The sequence below is a fragment of the Malaclemys terrapin genome, chromosome 10 (genome assembly GCF_027887155.1).
Source record: "Malaclemys terrapin pileata isolate rMalTer1 chromosome 10, rMalTer1.hap1, whole genome shotgun sequence".
Taxonomy (NCBI): domain Eukaryota; kingdom Metazoa; phylum Chordata; order Testudines; family Emydidae; genus Malaclemys; species Malaclemys terrapin.
This window is the reverse complement of record NC_071514.1, coordinates 87483762-87503330: the sequence shown is the minus strand read 5'-3', so window position 1 is coordinate 87503330 and position 19569 is coordinate 87483762. Positions and strand designations below refer to the sequence as shown.

Here is a 19569-nt window from a genome sequence, read left to right as displayed (position 1 = left end):
TGCTATTTAAAATTAAGATTAAAAAATCTGACAGCAGGAGGCCCATGGGCCATACTAATCTCCTAATCTGAGACAGGTTTTAGAAAGGCCTCCTGATTAGAGCATTAAAAAACAGGCGCCAGTTGGCACCATCGGTGGCTGTCTCAGAAAAGGCACCAAGGAGTAAATGGGCTATGGAGTCTGGACTCCAGGGCTACTTTTCCCTGCAAAACGAAGGTCTCCCAAAGCAGAATCCTTGTTTAGCAGCAGTGCCTGGATAATGGGATTACCTAAGAAAAGCCTGAGCCCCATTTTTGGGGTGTGAATCCACCCTCCCCAGACAGTGAATCAGCCCAGCAGCTCATAGTGTGTTTTGAAATAAATCTTTTCAAGTCATAAGCTAAGTTTAATGTAAGCTAGAAAGTTACCAGGCTCGTAAACAGCAATACACAGTATTTAAAGACATTAAAGTATTGGACCCGACCCAGACATGCCTGTGAACTCAGGTGCAGTTTAAAATGAACAGAAAATGCAGCATCTCACTAGTGTCCATCACTGGAAGAGCATTGTTTTCCATTAAGCATCGTATGTGTTCTAAGAGTGACACCATATTTGAAATGTGTGTAAGCCTGGTGCAGGGTTTGTGGTTAGTGTCTGACTTCACCCTGATCGCAGCACAGCAGGAGCTCTGTCTGGGGTACAGAATATGAAGTCACTGGGGGGTTGATTAGTAAGAGCTGCAGTTAGGGAGGTGCTTTGGGGGCAGGGCAGCGCTGCTCTGCCCCAGGGGATATCTGGGAACCACTGGACCTCAGGGAGGCACAAAGGGAGGGTGTGCCTTTTGCTACATCCCTCCAGAGGGTGCAGGAGGAGTTCTGTTACTAGTCAGCTCCATGGCTGGTGTGGGGGAAAGGCATGGTCCAGCCTCTCTTGGGGAGCCTGGCGTGTTGCTAGGTTGGCACAGACCTGGCTCACCTGGTCACAGAAACCATGATTGTGCTCAGCTCCTGCACCGAGGGGGGGCAGCAAGGGAAGGGGGCTGCTTGTGCCTGCCCTCTTTGGGCGCACTGCACAGGCACTGGACATAACTTGCTTTTAAGAAAGGATCGCCAGATCTGGCTCAAAGTTAACAGAGCCTGTAACTGCACAAGGGGTTCAGATGGGCCAGCTGGTGGATGTGGCAGACCTGGTGACTTGGACATGCAGCAGCTTTCAGTGAGAGTCTGTCATTCCCATCCTTCTAATGCTTGACCTGACCGTCCTTCTCGGTGAGCTGTAGCAGTTCAGCAGGAATTGGGCCACCTGTGGAGTCACTGCCACACAAGGTGCAATAGTCATTACTACAGAAGGACAAACTTTCCAGCTCCAGAGACTCCTGTGGCATAAAGGAGTCACCCTGACCGTCCTGTAAGTATGGGGGATCGTTCCCACTCACGTCTGGGCTGCCAAGGTTGGTTTTGCTTGTTTCAGAGAAGTCCAGGGCACCTGCATCACCAGTGTGATTTTGTAGGAACAATGATGGCAGCCTGGCTTCCACCTCTTCCGCACTCACATACCTGCTCCGGAGGTACTGCTGGTCGGGCCTGGAGGCAGGGCCACAAAGGTCCTCCTGAGGAATCATTTCGGTCTTTGCCAGTGACTTGAAGGAGAGCTGGGAAATGATATCATGAGCACCTAGACCAGGAACTCCATCCCCAGTCACTTTGCTTGGGTTGTTAGCCTCATCTCTTCTGAGCTGGCCACATGTCTCATTAGGTCCAATCCAGTCCTGAAGCAAGGAATGGTAAATACTATTTACTGGAGAGAAGCAGAATTTGCAAAGGAATTCTTGAACTACTGCTTTCCATAGGCTTTGGCAGTGCAGACCAGGGGCTGGATTCAGTTCTACATCAGTGCAACTCCACTGAGTGAACCTCAAGTAATGGAGTGGAGAATAAGGTCCCTGCTTTCTCTGATGGAAGTTTTGATGACCTTCAAGCTTTCACTCCTGAGCCATACCCTGAGCAGCCTCTGCTATCTTGGCTCCCTGGGGCACAGGGAGCATCGCCAGTTGGTATGTTGCAAGGGAAGCAGGGAGGGGATAAGGAAAAAGGCAACTGCACTACTGAGGTGGGCAATGCTCCCAGGCTTTGACTTTGCACTTGCCAGGCGCTGGACCCTGTTGTAACTTTCGGCAGTCAGAGTAAGTGCTAATTTACCCAGAAGACCTCAAAGTAGGGGGACAAGGGACTTGACATCCTATGGGGTAGCAACAAGGCTCAGCCAAAACCAGCCAGCCCCCAGCACAGGCAGAGATGGAGAGAGAATGGAGGAAGGAGACAAGGCTGATGCTGGCCCAGGGGAACTGATTTCAGGTAAAAGGAAAAGGATCCTGTACTTCTGACCATAAAGGGGCAATGCCCCTCCCTGCTGTCGCCCCCTCAGTGCATGGGGTAGGAGCAGCTGGATTTAATAGGACAGTGTGGGTGGGCTGTCCCCAGATAGTCTGGTCTGATTGATTCTCCTGCAGTTCTTTGGCTAGGCAAGGAAGAGCCTGATAGCAGCAGTTGTGGGTGTGATCTGGAAGGTCCAGTGGGGATTGGGCAAGGGCTGATGGTGGTGGTATAAAGGAAGGGAGGCAGTGACAGGAAGATGCTCAGGATGGGAGGGCTTTGTTCCTAGGAGGAGAGGAGGTTGTTGATGGAGCAGGAGGAATATGGAGGCAGGTGTTCGAGTGGAGAATGAGGAACTTCCAGGCAGACTAAAGCCCTGTGCTGGAACGGGCCTGGTGAAGCCAGTTAGTGGAAGCAGTGATGAGAACCCACAAACCACCTTCCCTCATTGAGGAGAAGGATCTTGAAGATGAAAGAGAATTTGCTGTTACCTTAAAATTCCCATTGTGCAAGGTGTAGAGAGGCTGGAAGAAAGCAGCTGGTGTGGGAACGTTCAGGCAGAAGATGTTCTTTGCCCTGTGGAGAAAGAATGACACTGCTATCAAATCTAGATAAATGTTCCACCTTCTATCTCAACCCTGCAGCACACTGCAAAAGATTAAACCAAATCACTTAACTTTCTTCTGGAAAGACTCCCGGAAAGGCTCATTTCATATAGCTCCTGCCATCTGTCTGTGCATGGCTACACAGCTATGTGGGTGCATTTAATATCAACAATGCAGACTATCTGGAGACAACTGTAGTCCAGATGGATAAAATGTATGTTTGCAAGTCCTCAGTGCAGACTCCTTCAAGGTTTCTGAGTCTTAATATATGTTGCAGTGTAACAGTATTAGAGAATTGTCTGAACTGCTCCCCTTTGTATGAATACAGCCGGCAGGGCATTTTACAGCAACTGTTTGATCTAAATCACCCCAGAACCTTTCCAGGAATGAAGCATCTTACAGAAGTACTAGTCTTATTAAATTGAGAGTACGTAACCCTGCACTATTCCTTTCGCCATCTGAAAAGCCTTTTTTTAAAGGACTGGGGTGTAGGAGGTCTTCCTAGCGGTCACAGCTGGGCTGAGATCTGCCCACACAGGATGGGAGTCATCAGGCCGGAGTTGGAGGAATCGCAAGGCCAGGCCCCGTAAAAAAGAGTCAGGACCAGAGTCAGGCGGGGGTCAAAGATCGGAGGCAGTACCAGGTTAAAATCAAGAGGCAGGAATCGGGGTCAGTGTCAGCCTGGACTCAGAGACCAGAAGACGAGGCAAAGTCTGGCATTACAGCAAGCCAAAGTCTGTGTGGCAGCCCAGACAAGTTCCTGGGGGAAACCCTGGGGTTAAGTAGGGGCACTTGGCCAATCAGAGGGCAGCAGAGAACTGTCTCTCTAGGTCTCGTGGCGATACTTCCTGTGGCACCTACTCTCCACAGAGCTCCCTTGCTGTGCCCCTACAGGGCCTCCTGGTGGCACTGTAGGAATAGCAGCTGCCCCAGGTTCTTTAGACCTAGGTTCTAGTCCAGAGGTGGGCAAACTACGGCCTGTGGGCCACATCCAGCCCGCGGGACCGTCCTATCCAGCCCCTGAGCTCCTGGCCCGGGAGGCTAGCCCCCGATCCTTCCCCTGCTGTCCTCCCTCCCCTGCAGCCTCAGTTCTCTCCGCCACTGGCGCAATGCTCTGGGTGGCGGGGCTGTGAGCTCCTGGGGCAGCACAGCTGCAGAGCCCGGCCTGACCCGGTCTGTGCTGCGTAGTGACAGCATGGCCCAGCTCCAGCTGGGCGGTGCAGCTTTAGCGCTGCCAGCCACCGGTGATCCAGGTGGTGTAGTAAGGGGGAAGGAAGCAGGGGGTGGGATGGATAGGGGGCAGGGGAGTTCGGGGTGGTGGTCAGGGGGCGGGGGTGTGGATAGGGGTTGGAGGGGAATAGGGGGTTGAATGGGGGCAGAGTGGGGTCCCGGGGGGGGCAGTCAGGAAGGAGGGGGGTTGGATGGGGCAGCAGGGGACAGGGAGAATGGGTGGTTGGATGGGGCAGGAGTCCCGGGCGGGGGCATCAGGGAACAGGGGGGGGTTGGATGGGGCAGGAGTCAGGGGGGGCAGATAGGAGGTGGGGGCTGGGCCACAACCTCCTCTCCTAACCAGACCTCCATACAAGTTACAAAACCCAATGCGGCTCTCAGGCCAAAAAGTTTGCCCGCCCAATTCTAGTGCTGGGTCCTTACACCTTTCCCCATTGCTACTAACCCAGGCCAGATTCTACCCCACATACCAGCACTTTCATGCAACTCTGGAAATTGCCCAGGTAGATCCCCTGTCCCTGCATAGAGGTGCAGTCCATCTCAGAGCTCCCATGTGTCGGGGCATGACAGCTGCAGGTTTGAGCCATTTTTTCCCTTTTACCCCCTGGTCCTTTGGTCTGCTCAGAACTTAAGAAACACAGAAACTTGGTCTGCTAGCTTAGTCACACTGGCACTTCACACACTGTTAGTGTAGTTCCCATTGGCCGGAGTCCAGCCAGGGAAGATCTAAATGTTGATGGCAGATTGATCATCAATAGCCAATGCTCCATACCAGTCACCCTTATTTTATGTCTAGGCAAATTGGCATAAAGTTTTAAAAAATTCTTTTAACCGTAAGATACCCTGTGTAGTCTCAGCTGTGCTCCTTGATTGAGTGTAGGATCCCTGCAGTGCACCCTGCACCCTCTACTCTGAGTATTGGTTCACTAACTATTGCAAGCACATGGAGATAGCATGTTCGAGAATGTTTGCAGAACACATTCCACTGAGCCTATGACATTCAAAGATCTGACTCTGGTGCAGAGCCAAGAAGCAGCCCCAAGGTGTGGACACACTCATTAAACTTTAAAACTAGAAACTACATTAAACTAGAAAAGGCAGCCATGGCTTGTGCAAAGGACTATAATGTACCTTGAGGAAAGCTTGAAGTTCAAAATTATGTAGAGTATGACACCAAGACATAGAGGAATGAACAAAATCTGTATCATGCTTCCGTGAAAGAACTTTTTGGGCACCTGTAAAAAAACTACAAAAAGAATTATTCCATTAACAAAATCAATTCACAAATGACCATATAAAGAGTGGAATTCTATCCAGATTCTTAAACAAACGAGCAATGCAAATGAACCAAGCAGAAGCTATTAAAACCTTGAAAGAAAGTGACTTGACTATAAAAGGCTGGAAGACATGGTTCTTGATCCATGAACCTGCTGCTGACAGCCCCTCCATTTCCCAGCGTGTCTCTTTCTCTCTCTGTTTTATAAAGTGAAACAAAACGGGACAAAACAACGTTTTTTGCACCTGGGGGGGCTGCTCTTTGAAATTCAGTTGTCTGGCTCCACTCACTCCACTGACTTTTATAACCATCCTCTACTTGGGAAGTTTTGCAGCGAACTCTCAAAGTATAAGTGATGCCTGCTTCAAACTCCATGGCCTCGATTTCTACCTTTGTCACTGCATTGAACAGCTGTTTGTGATGTGCCTGCTGAAAATTATTAAGAAATAACTCTTATTAGCAACACATAATAAAGGGCTGGTACTCTGAACAATTTGACAGCTCCCCAATCCTGACTCTGCATTCTTAGGTGCTAATCCAAGGGTGGGCAAACTATGAGCTGGGGGGCCGCATCCTGTCCTTCAGACATTTTAATCTGGCCCTCGAGCTTCCGCTGGGGAGCGGGGTCAGAGGCTTGCCCCGCTTCGTGTGTGCTGTGGCTCCTGGAAGCAGCGGCATGTCCCCACTCCGGCTCCTACACATAGGGGCAGCCAGGGGGCTCCGCATGCTGCCCCACCCCAAGCACCACCCCATAGCTCCCATTGGCTGGGAACCGCAGCCAATGGGAACTGCAGGGGTGGTGCCTGCAGACAGGGCAACACGCAGAGCCACCTGGCTGCGCCTCTGTGTAGGAGCCGGAGACAGTGGCGTAGCCAGGTTCTAAGTGCAGGGCGAGCAAACACAAAAAAGGCGCCCCACCTTGGCTCCTCCTCCGGCCGCTCCGCGCCCGCCCCCCACTGGCTCCTCTGGCCGCGCCACATTCCCCCCCCCCTTGGCTCCTCCGGCCACGCTGCGGCCATGCTGCACCTCCCCGCGGAGGGGCTCGGTCCGGGGGGAGGAGGCCGGGCAAGGCGCAGCCCAGTCCGGCCGAGGAAGTTTATAGGGTGCGGTTGAAGGGGGGGAGAAGAGGCGAGAAAGTTTCACCTGCCCCCGGGCGGGACTCACCAGCTGCCGAGCGACCTCGGAGGAAGCCATGACACCGCGCCGGGTGGCCGCTGCGGGAGGGGGAGGGGAGAGGTGCGCGGGAAGCTCCAGGCGGGCTGGAGTCTCGGACGTGACGTGAGCAGGGAGCGGACGGTCGGTCCCTGACCCCCCCCCCCCCCAGACACCCCGCTCATTGGCTCATTAGCTGCGCACATACCTGGCTGCCCAGGTGCCTCTGATGAGCGACCTCCTCCTCCCCCACAGCGCCAGGGCGCCCAGCTCTTGCTGGTTCCGGCTGAGTCCGGTGTGACCTAGGCGCTGGCTCCCCACGGGGAACGGAGACTGTCCCCGTGGCTCGGGCAGGGAGCTTCCAGCTTGTCTCCTCCTGGGCTGGGAGCAAGTGCCGGGCTCGCCGTCCCTCCTCCCCAGCAGGGGCTCAGGCAGAGCGGGCTGGCGGAGAGGGCTCGCTGGGGCTGCTGGCTCCCCCCGGCGGAGCAGCAGGCACAGCCTTCGGGGGGCCGGAGGGCTCCTCATGGCAGAGGTGGGGGGAGATCCCCACGGCTCCAGCCACATTCTGGGAGCGGGGCAGCGGGAACGGGGGTGGCTGCGCGCCCCGGCTTGTAGCAGGTGTCCCCACCCCACCCGGGGGGCAGGCTGGCTGACGGACGGGGCAGATGTCCTGCCTCCAGCTCTCTGCCGCGTGGCTCTGCCCGCCTCAGCCTGCGCGGGACCTGCTCCCCGCGGGATCGGGCAGCCCCCTTACAGAGACCAAGCAGCCGGTCCATCCCCCTGTGGGCGGCGCTGCTCAGGGGACACTTTGCACCCCACCGCCCGGAGAGCTGGAGCAGCAGCAGCACCTGTGCCCGGGCAGCGGCAGCACCTCCTCCTGTTCCTCATTTTCTTCTCCGCGCTCTGAGCCGGGCGCCCCGCTGCAGCCCCTCCACGCCGCGAAGCCGCCGGCGCTCTGCCTAGTGCTGAATGTCTTGAGCTGCCGCCACAGCAGCTTCCCCCCTCCCACCGCCGAGCCGCGCAGGGACCCAGAGCTCCGGCAGCCGCTTTTGAAAAATGTGCTGAGGGGAAGCGGCTGCTTCCCCTGCACCCCACTAGCTACTCTACTGGCCGGAGAGGGGACATGCCGCTGCTTCCGAGAGCTGCTTGAGGTAAGCGCCACCCAGAGCCTGCACCCCTGACACCCTCCTGTGCCCCAATCCCCTGCCCTGATCCCCCTCCCGTCCACTGAACCCCTCGGTCCCAGCCCAGAGCATCCTCCTGAACCCCAAACCCCTCATCCCCAGACCCATCCCAGAACCCACATCTCCAACCGGAGCCCTCACCCCCCCGTGCCCCAACCCCCTGCCCCAGCCCAGAGTCCCCTTCCGCACCCTGAACTCATTTCTGGCCCCACTACAGAGCCTGCACCCACACTGGAGCCCTCACCCCCCTCCTGCACCCCAGCCTCCAATTTTGTCAGCATTCATGGCCTACCATACAATTTCAATACCCAGATGTGACCCTCGGACCAAAAAGTTTGCCCACCCCTGTGCTAATCTGAGGTTAGTGAATACTCCCCATCTGAGCTCTGCATTCAGAAGCCCTCTTATATGCATCCAGGATCATGAGGTCACATGATCCTGGATGCAGGATTCAGGTGGGGAGGACTCACAAACCTCAAATATCAATGCGTTGGAAGGGATGCATCGACTTCAACCAGGGGTGCCAAAGAGGCCAGCCAGTTCCAAACCAAGATGCTGGGGAGACCTGGATCCCAGGTGACAGAGATGCCAAAGCCAAATGTAACACACATGGGAATTTTCTGCAATATTCTTGAAGAAAACCTTATTGAATTAAGTTTAAGTATCTTTGGAGTCCATTGAATTAATCGCAAAGTTTATGTATTATTGTGGGCTGGGATTGTATATAACCTTTCCGGAGGGAGATGACATGTGAATTGTGGGAAGTGTTATGAACTTCAGAAAACTTTACTAAACCTGCCAGACAAGAATGGACTTTGGGGACAGACAGTGTCAAGTGATTTGCCTTGGGAATCTCTAGGGGGAGTTGTATGCAAATTTCTCGCCTCTGGCTGCACCCTAAGAAGAGACCATTGTTTGCTGATCACCTGTTCCTGAAGTTTCAGGATCAATGGCCCAAGCTGTATAAATGAAGGACAGACCCATTCATGGGGAGGCTAGTTCTACACTAATGCTCTTGTGACCTTGTAACCACAGAAAAACACCTTGGTGGGGTTGGAAAGACAGGTTCTTATCAGAGCCTTTGTTGAGTTGGGGGCGGGGCAGTGATCTCTGGTAAGCATTTTAGCATCCATATAGGATCTTTGATTGTTTTAATATGTTTTCTCTGTAATGCTTTTACCTGAAGAATAAATGTGCTTGCTTCGTAAGGGCTGTGGGCAAGTACAGCTGTTCATAGCCTCTGGAGAAAAAGCAAAGTGCAGATGCTGGCTTGTTTAGGCAAAGTGGCTTACTGGGAGTATCACAGTGCTAGCAGGGAACAATGCAGACTCACTGGAAAACCCCTGGTCAGTAGGGAGAGAGACACAGGTCTCTGCCCAAGAAAGCCGATGGCTAAGGAGCTGGCAGCCTAGACTGGGTGCCCTTGGTGGACCACGGAAGGGGAACACAGGTTCAGTTGCTCTGAACTGTGGCAGCAGGCATCTGTGCATGGCTCATCCAGGCTGAGAGCCGGTATAGTTACCTCCCAGGATGTGTTGTGTTCCTTATACTCCAATTCATACTGAAGAATGGGCTCTAGAGGCCCTGGCACACTCCACCAGAGCTGGCACTTACTGGCACTGATGTTGCTCTGCAGGTTGAAGGGGGGATCACACTTAACTGGAAACAGAGAGAGGAACTGTTACAAACACTTGGCTTTGAGAGACCTGCAGAACACAGAGCACAACCCTAGGCTGCTCACAGCTGGGGGACATAAATATGGTTCTATGGATCCTGTGATCCTGGGGTCAGCAGGAGACCAAATAAGCCCCCAGTGCAAGTTAAAGCAGCCACAGGGCTTCTGTAACGTAACACCAACTGTAACGGTCCCCAAGGGACTGCTATGCCAGTGAGGGATCACAGAGCAGGTTATGCTCTAGTCCTCCCTACCATGAACACGCACGGACATGCTCTGTGCTGGGGACAGAGACCAGAGGGGCTGCTGCAAAACGGGCTTCCTTCCCACTGGGAAAATCCTCATTATCCCCTTTAGGGAGCTTTCAGACCCCTCCGTGACACTGTGCATTGTGAAGTGGTCTTAGTGGGGCTGAGAATCAGGCCCATTGTTCACATTTCCCGAGGCTCCACAGTCCTTCCTCTAGCTCAGCAAACGGTGCTGCTGTTGGCAGGGGGAGCCCCCAGGGCTCAAATTGCAGTGATGGGTTGATGGATGTTGCCCAAGGCAGATAGCAAAGCAAGGGAGGATGGTGGGAGAATGACCCATAAGGATGGGCTGGGGCGTGTGTGGAAGAATGAGAGACCCAGAGAGAGTCTTGAGGGGATGATGGGCTGCCCCCATATATAACAAGTACAGGCCATGCTGCCCAAGGCGGGAGCTCTGCATCCCCATCAGTCTCACTTGCTGCCACTGAAGTCTCACTCTTCAATGGACTTCACAGGCCAAACACTCTCATTCCAAAGGGACCAGCTGGCCCCCGTCCCATAGCTGCCATAGGTGGTACTCACTGTTCAGACTGGGTTCATAGTCCTGGAAAGCAATGTATGTGCGATTCCTCCCAAAGAAACCACCTTGTAGCAAGATGCTGTAACTGTCGTGCTGCGTGAACCTCTCCATCATGTTCATTGTGCAGTGATGCTGGCTGTGCAGCTTGTCTCTGGCAGTCAGTGTGCAGGTGTAATTCTCATCCGAGCTAGAATAACCAAGCGGCTGAAAGTTGTCTTATGCTGGAGCGTAATGGGTTTAGTTACTTTAAGAGTTCAGCCTTAGTTATTTGTGGGAGTGCCAGTCACCACACGGGGGAATCACTTTGCACTGGGCCCATAGAACTGGGGTCTTCCCAGTGTGTAAATGCAAAGGAATGCATTCCTGGGCTCCAGCAAGTGCCTTACGTGTCTGGCCTGAAAAGGGACGGCAGGTGAACGCCAAGCCAACAAGTGAGGAGGTGGAGGACCACTAGGATTTGGCTGTTGGGGAGAGTTCAGGGCCAAGGAATCCAGAGAGCCCTGCCTGCCCTGTTACTCTGCTTGCCCTCCTGCCTGACCCAGGGCCCCAGTGTGGCAGACAGGGAGTATGCATTGAGCTTACTTTGTGAAATGCACGTGAAAGGGTCCATCCCCCACTCTCCCATCTGTCTCCCACGTACAGTCTACTCGGTAGAGGTAGTTATTCAGGCAGCTCAGGTTGCCAGGAAATTCTGCTGAGGAAGGAGATCCGAGATTTTCAGAAATTAAATCCATTTGTTATTTAATGCCAACTTTGGGCTCCAAACCCCTGATACATCAGCGATGCTGTACACTAGCCTTGCCACTTATTACTGGGACAGATCTATCCTTCCCCCCCCCACCACCACCACACTGTTTAGCTGGCCCTTTATTGTATGAAATGAGACTATAAACTCTTGGGGGCAGGCTGCATGTGTGCAGTTTGTCTGCTCTCTTAGCTGCCCAGCATATCGTTGGGGATGGGAAATAATAATAACTATCTGATCCTTGGGCCCCATATTGCCCTCTGACTTGTCCAGTTCCTGGTGTGGGGAGTGGGGAAGGTGGGGTGGGGGGGAGTGTGTGTGTGTGTGTGTGTGTGTGTGTGTGTGTGTGTGTGTGAGAGAGAGAGAAACAGCATGAATGCCCCCAATCTCCTCTCCCCCTTACCTCTTCCTTCCCCTCTTCTGGAGAACACAATGGCAATAAAGCAGAGTTGGAGGCACACTCCCCAGATGTCCTTTCCCATTGTAAATGTGTCTGAAATACAAAGTATGTTAGGAGTAGAAAGGGCTTTGTGGGTCTCTATGGCAACATGCAGAGTATATCAATCACCTTTCCATGCTGGAGCTGGGACTGGTCCAAGCCTGCCCCTGCAGGGCATGGCATAGCCCCGGAACTGCTCTCCTCCCTGCCGCTAACATGCTGCAGCCAAAGGAATTGAAGGCAAAGGCTGCACTGCAGGAATTGCATGGCCTTCAACATCTTCTCCAGCTCTAATTTCTATGATGCTTTTAATTCCTTCCTCCCCCCATCCTTCCTGGTCCTCCCTCCATGTACAGTGATACCTGTAAAGAACCACGCACATTGTAGGCACTGGTAGGCACTTTAATGGTGGCTCTTCTTCTCTTGAGTGCCTAACAACTGTTCTCCCTCTCCCTCTTCTCATTTCTGCCTGTAACCGCCACAAGCTCTGTTGCTGCGAACGTACTCACCTGAACCCACCTTTGGCATCTTTAATGCCTCTTTCCTACTTGTCCCTTCTCTTAGCCATCTGAACCCCCTATTCATCTCATTGACCTGAGCTAATGTTTGCAGGGCCTTGTCCTTCAGCTCAGTTGGTATTGGCCTGATCTGTGGTTACAGGTCTGAAGTCAGCAGTTAATGGTGTCCTGTGAGATGCCTCCAGCTTTCACAGGGTGGGCGTCACCCTGGTTTTGGAAACAAGCCCACTGTCTAGTGTAGCCCATGTGCTGCTCTAGGGGGCAGAGAACCAGTCTGAAGACCAGAAGGTATGCAGTAACCAGAGTGTTGGGGGAAGGAAGCATAAAGTGCAAACTCAGCCAAACTCAATTAATTAAAAAATTCAAATAGCTATTAAAGGACCTGTCATCGAGCAAGCAGCTGAAGAGAGCTCAGCACCTGCCAGTGTACCTAATAATCTCACTTTCCTACATCTTTGCCTGCCTGAAGCTTCCCTTATCTTTAATGAAACACTGAAAATAAAACAATAGGCAGGTGCTAAGAAGCGGATCAGGCTTCCGCCCCTGGGCAGGGAGGGGATGTCTCGCTACCACCCTATATATTGCTGCAGATTTTATTCTGATCTGGGGCTGAGAAGAGGAAATTCACAATTAACTGACATCAGCCGAGGGCGGTTAAGTAGGATTAAGTATCTCTTCCTTATCATTCGAATCAGGGCGCTGACTGTCTGTGATAAATGCTGTAAGATTGACTAAATATGAAATACAGAAAGCTGCATGAATGCACGCACACTCTGGCATGTATATGTGCATACCTGAGCACACACACCAACTAGCAAACACAGATCAGAATAATTAAAAGACACCCATTTCTAGGTTCCTGTCAGAAAACTTCTCAAGTCAGTTCTATAATGTATTATCTGTATCAGATATCACAGGGTAAGTGGGGCTCACTTAAAAACCATGAGTTTTACTATAGCTAAATGCAAGGTCACACATCTAGGAATCGAGAATGTAGGTCACACATAGGGTGGTGGGGCCTCTGTTTTGGAAGGCAGAGATTCAAAAATGGACTTGTGGTAATGGCAAGTAACCAACTGACCATGAGCTCACAGTGCAATGCTGTAGCTAAGATGACTAATGTAAACCTTGGATGTATAATGTGAGGAATATTGAGCAGAAGTGTGTGTGTGGGGGGGGTGTTATAACCACTGCATATGGCATTAGTGGAATATGTGTCCAGTTCTGGTGTCCACATTTCAAAAAGATTATTAAAACATTGGAAAAGGTTCAGAAAGAGCTACAAGAATAGATGAGTACAAGAACATACAAGAATGCAGTGAGAGACTAACGAAGCTCAATCTATTTAGCTCATCCCAGAGAAGGCTGTGACCCAGGGATCTCTTGGTGCCAACTGGCAGTGGGGTGCGTAGGGTTGAGGGGGTGGGTCTGATATCTAAATACTAGTTCACCAAAGAGTGTCATGCAAGGTCTCTACTGAAAGCCTGGTCCACATCATCATTGTGAGATGTATGTATGGATAGTATGGAAGGAGTTATGTACGTACACTGCACGTTAGGTTCTTCAGGTCTGTGACTGGAGGCTGGTCACCAAAAGGTGTTCAACAAGATTCTTTCAGGCAAAAGCTGTTTATCTGTCTGGCTACATGTAAACTGAGTATTGTACAGGTCACACTGGCCACCCAGTTACAGTCTGATCTGATTGCTAACAAGGGATTGTGAAATCTTCCAGGGAGGGAATTTATAGGAATAAATAAACCAGCAGGAGGACACCCTTTTTACCAGTGAAGATAATGGATCTTTGGACCTATAGCTGGGGGCGGGGTTAGTGCAGGGTACACCCAGTTACACTTCACCAAGCAGATAAACTGCTGGGTGGCTTATCTCATCAACAAAAGATAACAGCTAGTTGGGTCGTTTGATGCTGAGAAAGAAACTTGGGGCAAGGTAACCTTTATGAGACAGCGGAATGTCTTGTTAGTTAAGTTTAAGCGCTAGAAAGCGTGTTATGATTTTATGTGTCATCATTTGTTTCCCTCAATTCTATTTGCTTCTTCTCAATTTTTGTTCTTTGTTAAATAAATGTCTTGTTTTCTCTCTAACCCCAGCTAAATGCCGTGCACTGATTGGAGCGGTGCGCCTGCCATGTAACTGGTACATTGGTGTGTGCTATTCCTTGGGAGTAGCGGATCTGTGAATTCTGGGTGTCCAGTGGCAAAGATGCTCAACATGGTCAGGGGCTGGTGTGTGCCTATTACTAACCTGCCCAGAGAGCAGGGCCTGCAGAGGCCTGGCCATGCTGGTGCTTCCAGAGGCTGGTGAAGTCAGGGAGCACATGAGGTGCAGATTTTTTACAGCGAGGGGAATTAGCCACTGGAACAGCTCACCTAGGGCTGTGGGAGATTCTCCAGCACTCTAAGTTTGTCAATCAAGACTGGATGAGGGACTTGGGGGAGGGTCTGCATTCTGTGCTATGCAGGCGGTCCGACTAGGATGACCAGATATCCTGATATTTGGGGCTTTGTCTTGTATAGGACCCAATTACGCACCCCACGCTCTGTCCCGATAGGTCACCCTAGATCAGACTAGATTATCACAGTGGGCCCTTCTGGCCTTTAGACCTGCAGAATCCACCCCCACAAACTTAAAGCCCAAAGTGCCTTCCAAGAGCCACTGCTTACCTGGGTGGCCTCTTGGCTTCTCAGCTATTGCCCAGGACTCCCTGTTTGAGAGGAAGGCGAATCGCTGCTTTCTCCTTACTGCCTGAGAGAATGTCTGGCTACAGACAGATGGGCATCATAATGGAGGTCAGTGGATTAGTACCTGTGAAACTTGCTTATCCCAGTGGTGAATTTGGCCCATCCTGGGGTAGCTTTCTACTTCCCTGGTATCTTAGGCCCAGAGTCTGAAAGTCTTTTCAATCCCCCAAATGTTCCTGCGAGAGCTGCTGTCTTCATGCCTGACTGGATCCGGCCAGTCTGTCTGTTACGAAGTGGTCCAGCCTGAAGGGGATTGGGGTGTGGTGGGCTGTGTGCTCCCAGGTTCTCTGCGGGGTAACCCTGTAGGTCTTACTACACCACCAAGTAGTGCTGACCTCTCAGTTCATTGTGAGCGCAGCACTGGGGCCTTGCTGCTGGTCTCTGCAGCGGTCTCTGGGGCAGACTGGCACCCGAAAAGCAAATTGACGCCCAGCAGAGCTTTTCCTATCTCACTCGTATTCTGTTTTTGTGGGGGCTGCTCGGTCCCAGCAGGAGAACTTGCCAAGCTATCATAACAGGTTATTTTGGTGACGTTTTCAGCCTGACTGCAGGCGAGACATCCTCGCCATCCCAGGGGAAGTCTCCTGGTCTGATAAACTTCCCCACCCATTCTGCAGAACCAGACAGCATGGGAGTTACCCACACCCCTCCACTCCAGCCAGCTCCTCTGGGAATCTCAGAGGGAGCCATCAAGAGGGGTCCTGGTGAGGAAGTGTGAAGGCAACATGACCCCCTGCAACTGTCCAGCGACCTCAGTCAGCAAGGACAGGGGCATCTAAAAATCACAGGCTAAGCGTCCAGCATTCCCGTCACTGCATGCCACCAGGGACATGCTCTTAGTGGCACTGGTAGTTTGACCCAGAGCAGCAGGAAAACAAGAGGCAAGCAGCAGCCAATCAGAAACCAAAGACAGCCACTCAAAATGCATCAACACAGCAACTGGGCAGCGAGCAGTGGGCAAAAGCATAAACACCACCGTGACATCCAGCTCTGTGCAAGAGCCCTAAGCGATAAGGGCAGAGCCTGGCTGGGGGACAGGGCAGCTGGGACACATGGCCATTGCATGACAAGGCAGCTCAGCTGATTTTCAGTATGGCAAAGGCCACTTCTGCAATGGCACCAAACTCCGGGTGACTGGCAAGAAACCCTCATGGGAGTTGCCTGTTGTCAGGGGTGAGGGGAGAAATCACACCCTAAGGGGGACAACGCTGTGCTTCCTGCCAGGCACTGGACATTGCTAAAGAGCAGAAGGATGATGGTACTTTGCAATGTTTGGGTGAGGATCTTAGAAGTGCTAACGGCCCCTTTGCTGCACACAGGGATATTATGTGCAGAGTCTAGGAACTCACAGATGGCAATATCAAATATCTGTTTAGGGAAGAGTACTGGGAGCCAGGACTCCTGGGTTCTGTTCCCAGCTAGGGCACTGAGGGTACGTCTGCACAGCCTGTGGAATGCGCCTCCCAGCCTAGGTCAACAGATTCAGGTTAGGAGGGCTAGCGCTCTAAAAGGAGCAGTGTAGATGGCGCTTTGAAGTTGTGGCTTGGGCTGGAGCTTGGGCTCTGTAGCCCAGAGAGTGGGGCCGAGGTGCAGGAACTAGGTGTAGTGGGGGGGCTGCCGCACCCCCAGGCTTGATGTGGGTTCCATTATATCCAGGGTTACCAATGACTCTCAGCCTTCCCACTGTACTTATTGGTCCAGCACCTCTGGAGCAGGGTGGGCTTCAAGGCCCGAGCTCCTGCCCCAGCCACACTTCAAAGCATGGTCTATGCAGCTGTTTTTAGAGCACTAGTGCAAGCCGCAGTAGCCTCAGTCTGCCAGCCTGCTGGGAGGCTCCTTCCGCGGGCTGTGTGGCCATGCTCAGTGTGATTTCTCCCCATTATAGTTCACACACATGGGCCATTGTGTTCCTCTCTAAGTTGGGGGAGTCGCATCTGCAAAGCGAGGCCACTGGAGCCACTGCGCTATTCTCAGGGCTATGCTCTGTACTCGTGCCATGAGTGGAATCCAGTGAGAGCAGGCAGTGGGGACTGACCAGTTCATTGAATGCTCTGATTCCTTTAACACCAGCTGTAAATGGGTCACTCCTCCCTGCGCAGAACCTTCTGTTCCTCTCTAAGCTTCTTCAAGATGCACCAGCAACAGGCATTTCAGTGCTGAACAGCAGCGGAAGGGAGAGGAACATTGATCCGTAGGCATAGCAGAGCTGGCACTCAGCTATAATCAAGGTCTGGGGCCAACTCACTCTTGGCATTTCCCTCATTCAGGAAACTACATGTCACAATCAGTTGACAAGCAGAAGTATATAAATAATACACACACACACACACATAAAGGGTGAGAATGTGCAGAGGGGGAGGATAAAGGGAAAAGTAATAGAGATTTCTCATTTCCACAGAGTAACAAACCCGCCAAAGTGATCAGTCTGTTCCTCCCATTATCCTCAGAGGGATAATTTCCCAGAACTTGATGCATGCGACAGCTGCCTGCAGTAAATCTGCCAGCCCTAAACCCTGGAGGCTGTAAAAAGCCTTTTTTCACTGGTGAAAAGCATAGTGCAATAGTAACACATAGCAATTACACACCATGTTCTGCAGATGGGTATCTATACAAAATCCAGCACACTGATAGCTGTAGCTAGTCATTCATTAATCCGCCTTAATTTTCCTCAGCTGGTTTTCCCTAGAAAGGTGCTGTTAGGAGTGAGGTCTCCTTCCAGCATAGCCCCCTCCCTGGGTGTAGCATAAGCATAAACCCTTCCTCACTGGGCAGTTTGCACTCTCTATTGGCAACAATGTGCTGCAAACTACAGCTTGTGCTCTGGGAACTAGTAGAACAAAATTGCAGAGATGATCTGGATCGTTACAGGTTTATAGTACAAGAAACGCTATAAAGCTGCACACCTAGTATTATTTATTATTGGTTAACATCTTAGTTCAGTAATTTCTCCTAGCACTATCCAGCAAAATACAAAGCACAGCAATAGCTTGTCTCCTTACCAGCACAAATTAAACTTCAATTTTCATGCCTCCTCTGTTTCTTGATAGTTTAGAGTGTGTGGTTTGTTCATCAAGCAGCAGAGTTCTGGTATAATAAAGCAGAGTTCACCGTGCCTTGTTTTAAAGCTAGTCTCAATAACCAATGACAAGTTTCTTTGAGATTATCAGACTGATATGAAGTAGCCACATTTGCAATTACTCATTAGTGATGGAGCAGTTGCTGAATTTACATTAAGGGGTCAACTTCACTGAGACTGAACTATTTGCTGAATGACTTAAAATACCTTCTTAGAGTTTTTAAAAAAAATGAGCACAAGAGCTTTTTATAAGTGACCTAAAAACACTTCCTAGCCCTGCCTGTGTGAGCGGCGAGACTGCTGTCATCCTCGTGCCCCAGGCTCAGCTACATTTGTATGCCTGTGCTCTGTAAGGTACCAAGCAAAGTCTGGGCACTGCATAAATAATAAGTATCCAGCCCAACACTGAGCTCTGGCTTATTCAGGGATTCCCTTGTCTGAGACCTAGAAAAGCAGTCAAGAACTTGACCATGGCCTGGTAGGAGTAGCTTTACTGTTAACTTTGCTACCTGCACAGTCATTTACACAGTGGTATCTGAGATGCATCACAACAGTCAGAGGAGAGCCAGAGAGAGAGATTAAAGCCAGCGAAGCAAGGCTTGGCATGACAATAATCTGTTTGGGTGGCGTTAACTTCAGAAGGGCGAGGCAGGCAGGGAGTGTGCGTGTGTGAAGTTGGGAATATTAGAGATGGGAGCCCTGCATGTAGCAGTGGGCTCCTCAATGTTGCTCTGTGGTACACCCTACATGTAGCTGTAGGGTGGGATTTCCCAACATGCTCAGCACTGGCCTAGCTCTACTCCCATTGATGTCACTTGTAAAACTCTCATTGCTGCTAATGGGGGAGTGAGGCCACCATCACGTGCCTTGGGAAATGCCACCCTCATGCTCATTGTGTAGGTTTGCTTCCTAAACATGAATCCTCCAAACCAGACAATGAAAAACCAGAGTGCCTCTGAAATGGGAGCTATTTCTTAAAGGTCACCCTGAGATAAATGTAGCTGGCTGAACTTAGAGTAGGAGGCCCCAGAGAGCTTTGTAAACTGGTTACTGTGAAACCGGACATATTTTGTTTCCTTTACTGGCGAGGGGATTTGGGACCCTACATTCAGGGCCTTTCCCCATCACTGTGGCTTGTGAATCACTCTGGAGGTGTTGTAAGGCCAAGAGCTCTGATGACTAAGCCAACGTGCACTGCCCAGGCAGCTGAAAAGGAAGCACCAGAACTCAGGAGCTCTGCAACCAGCTCGTAAAAGTCTGACCTTTCCTTCCCAGTTTCATTTGATATTCATGTTAGAAAACATGGGGCCATTCTCCAAATGGGAATTTAGCTGTGGAGCAGTTTAGCCTCTGCTGTGACCACAGGCTGTCTTGGTCTTGCTGTGCTGCTGCTCTGCCTTCACTAGGGCATACCCAGGGAGTTAACATAGTCCCACGTCATGGTTGATGCATTGTGTGTCCTCTGCAAGGGAATGTCACTGCTTTTTAGGGTGACCAGATAATAAGAAAAAAATATCGGGACACAAGGGGGTGCAGGGCGCCGCTGAAGCAAAAAAAAAGCCGGAGCGCTGCCGAAGCCAAATATCGGGACAAATGGCGTCTCGACCATACATCCGTCGGGACACGGGACAAACAGCTGAATATTGGGACAGTCCCGATTTTATCGGGACATCTGGTCACCCTACTGCTTTTTAGCCACATGCACCCCAAAGCGCTTCACAGACTATACTGA

At 51.5% G+C, this 19569-nt stretch overlaps 1 protein-coding gene across 1 annotated transcript; it reads right to left on the bottom strand.

Annotated features, from left to right (window-relative positions):
- Positions 1-413: 413 nt before the first annotated feature.
- Positions 414-17821, bottom strand: LOC128844755 (interleukin-9 receptor-like). The gene is made up of 9 exons (XM_054042716.1): positions 17761-17821; positions 11450-11539; positions 10884-10992; positions 10304-10488; positions 9321-9457; positions 5708-5891; positions 5318-5432; positions 2843-2927; positions 414-1747 (listed from the first exon to the last, which is right to left on the bottom strand). Exons 2-9 carry the CDS (start codon positions 11526-11528, stop codon positions 1220-1222), a joined length of 1422 nt encoding a protein of 473 aa, XP_053898691.1. The 5' UTR covers positions 11529-11539; positions 17761-17821; the 3' UTR covers positions 414-1219.
- Between the last annotated feature and the right edge of the window lie 1748 nt (positions 17822-19569).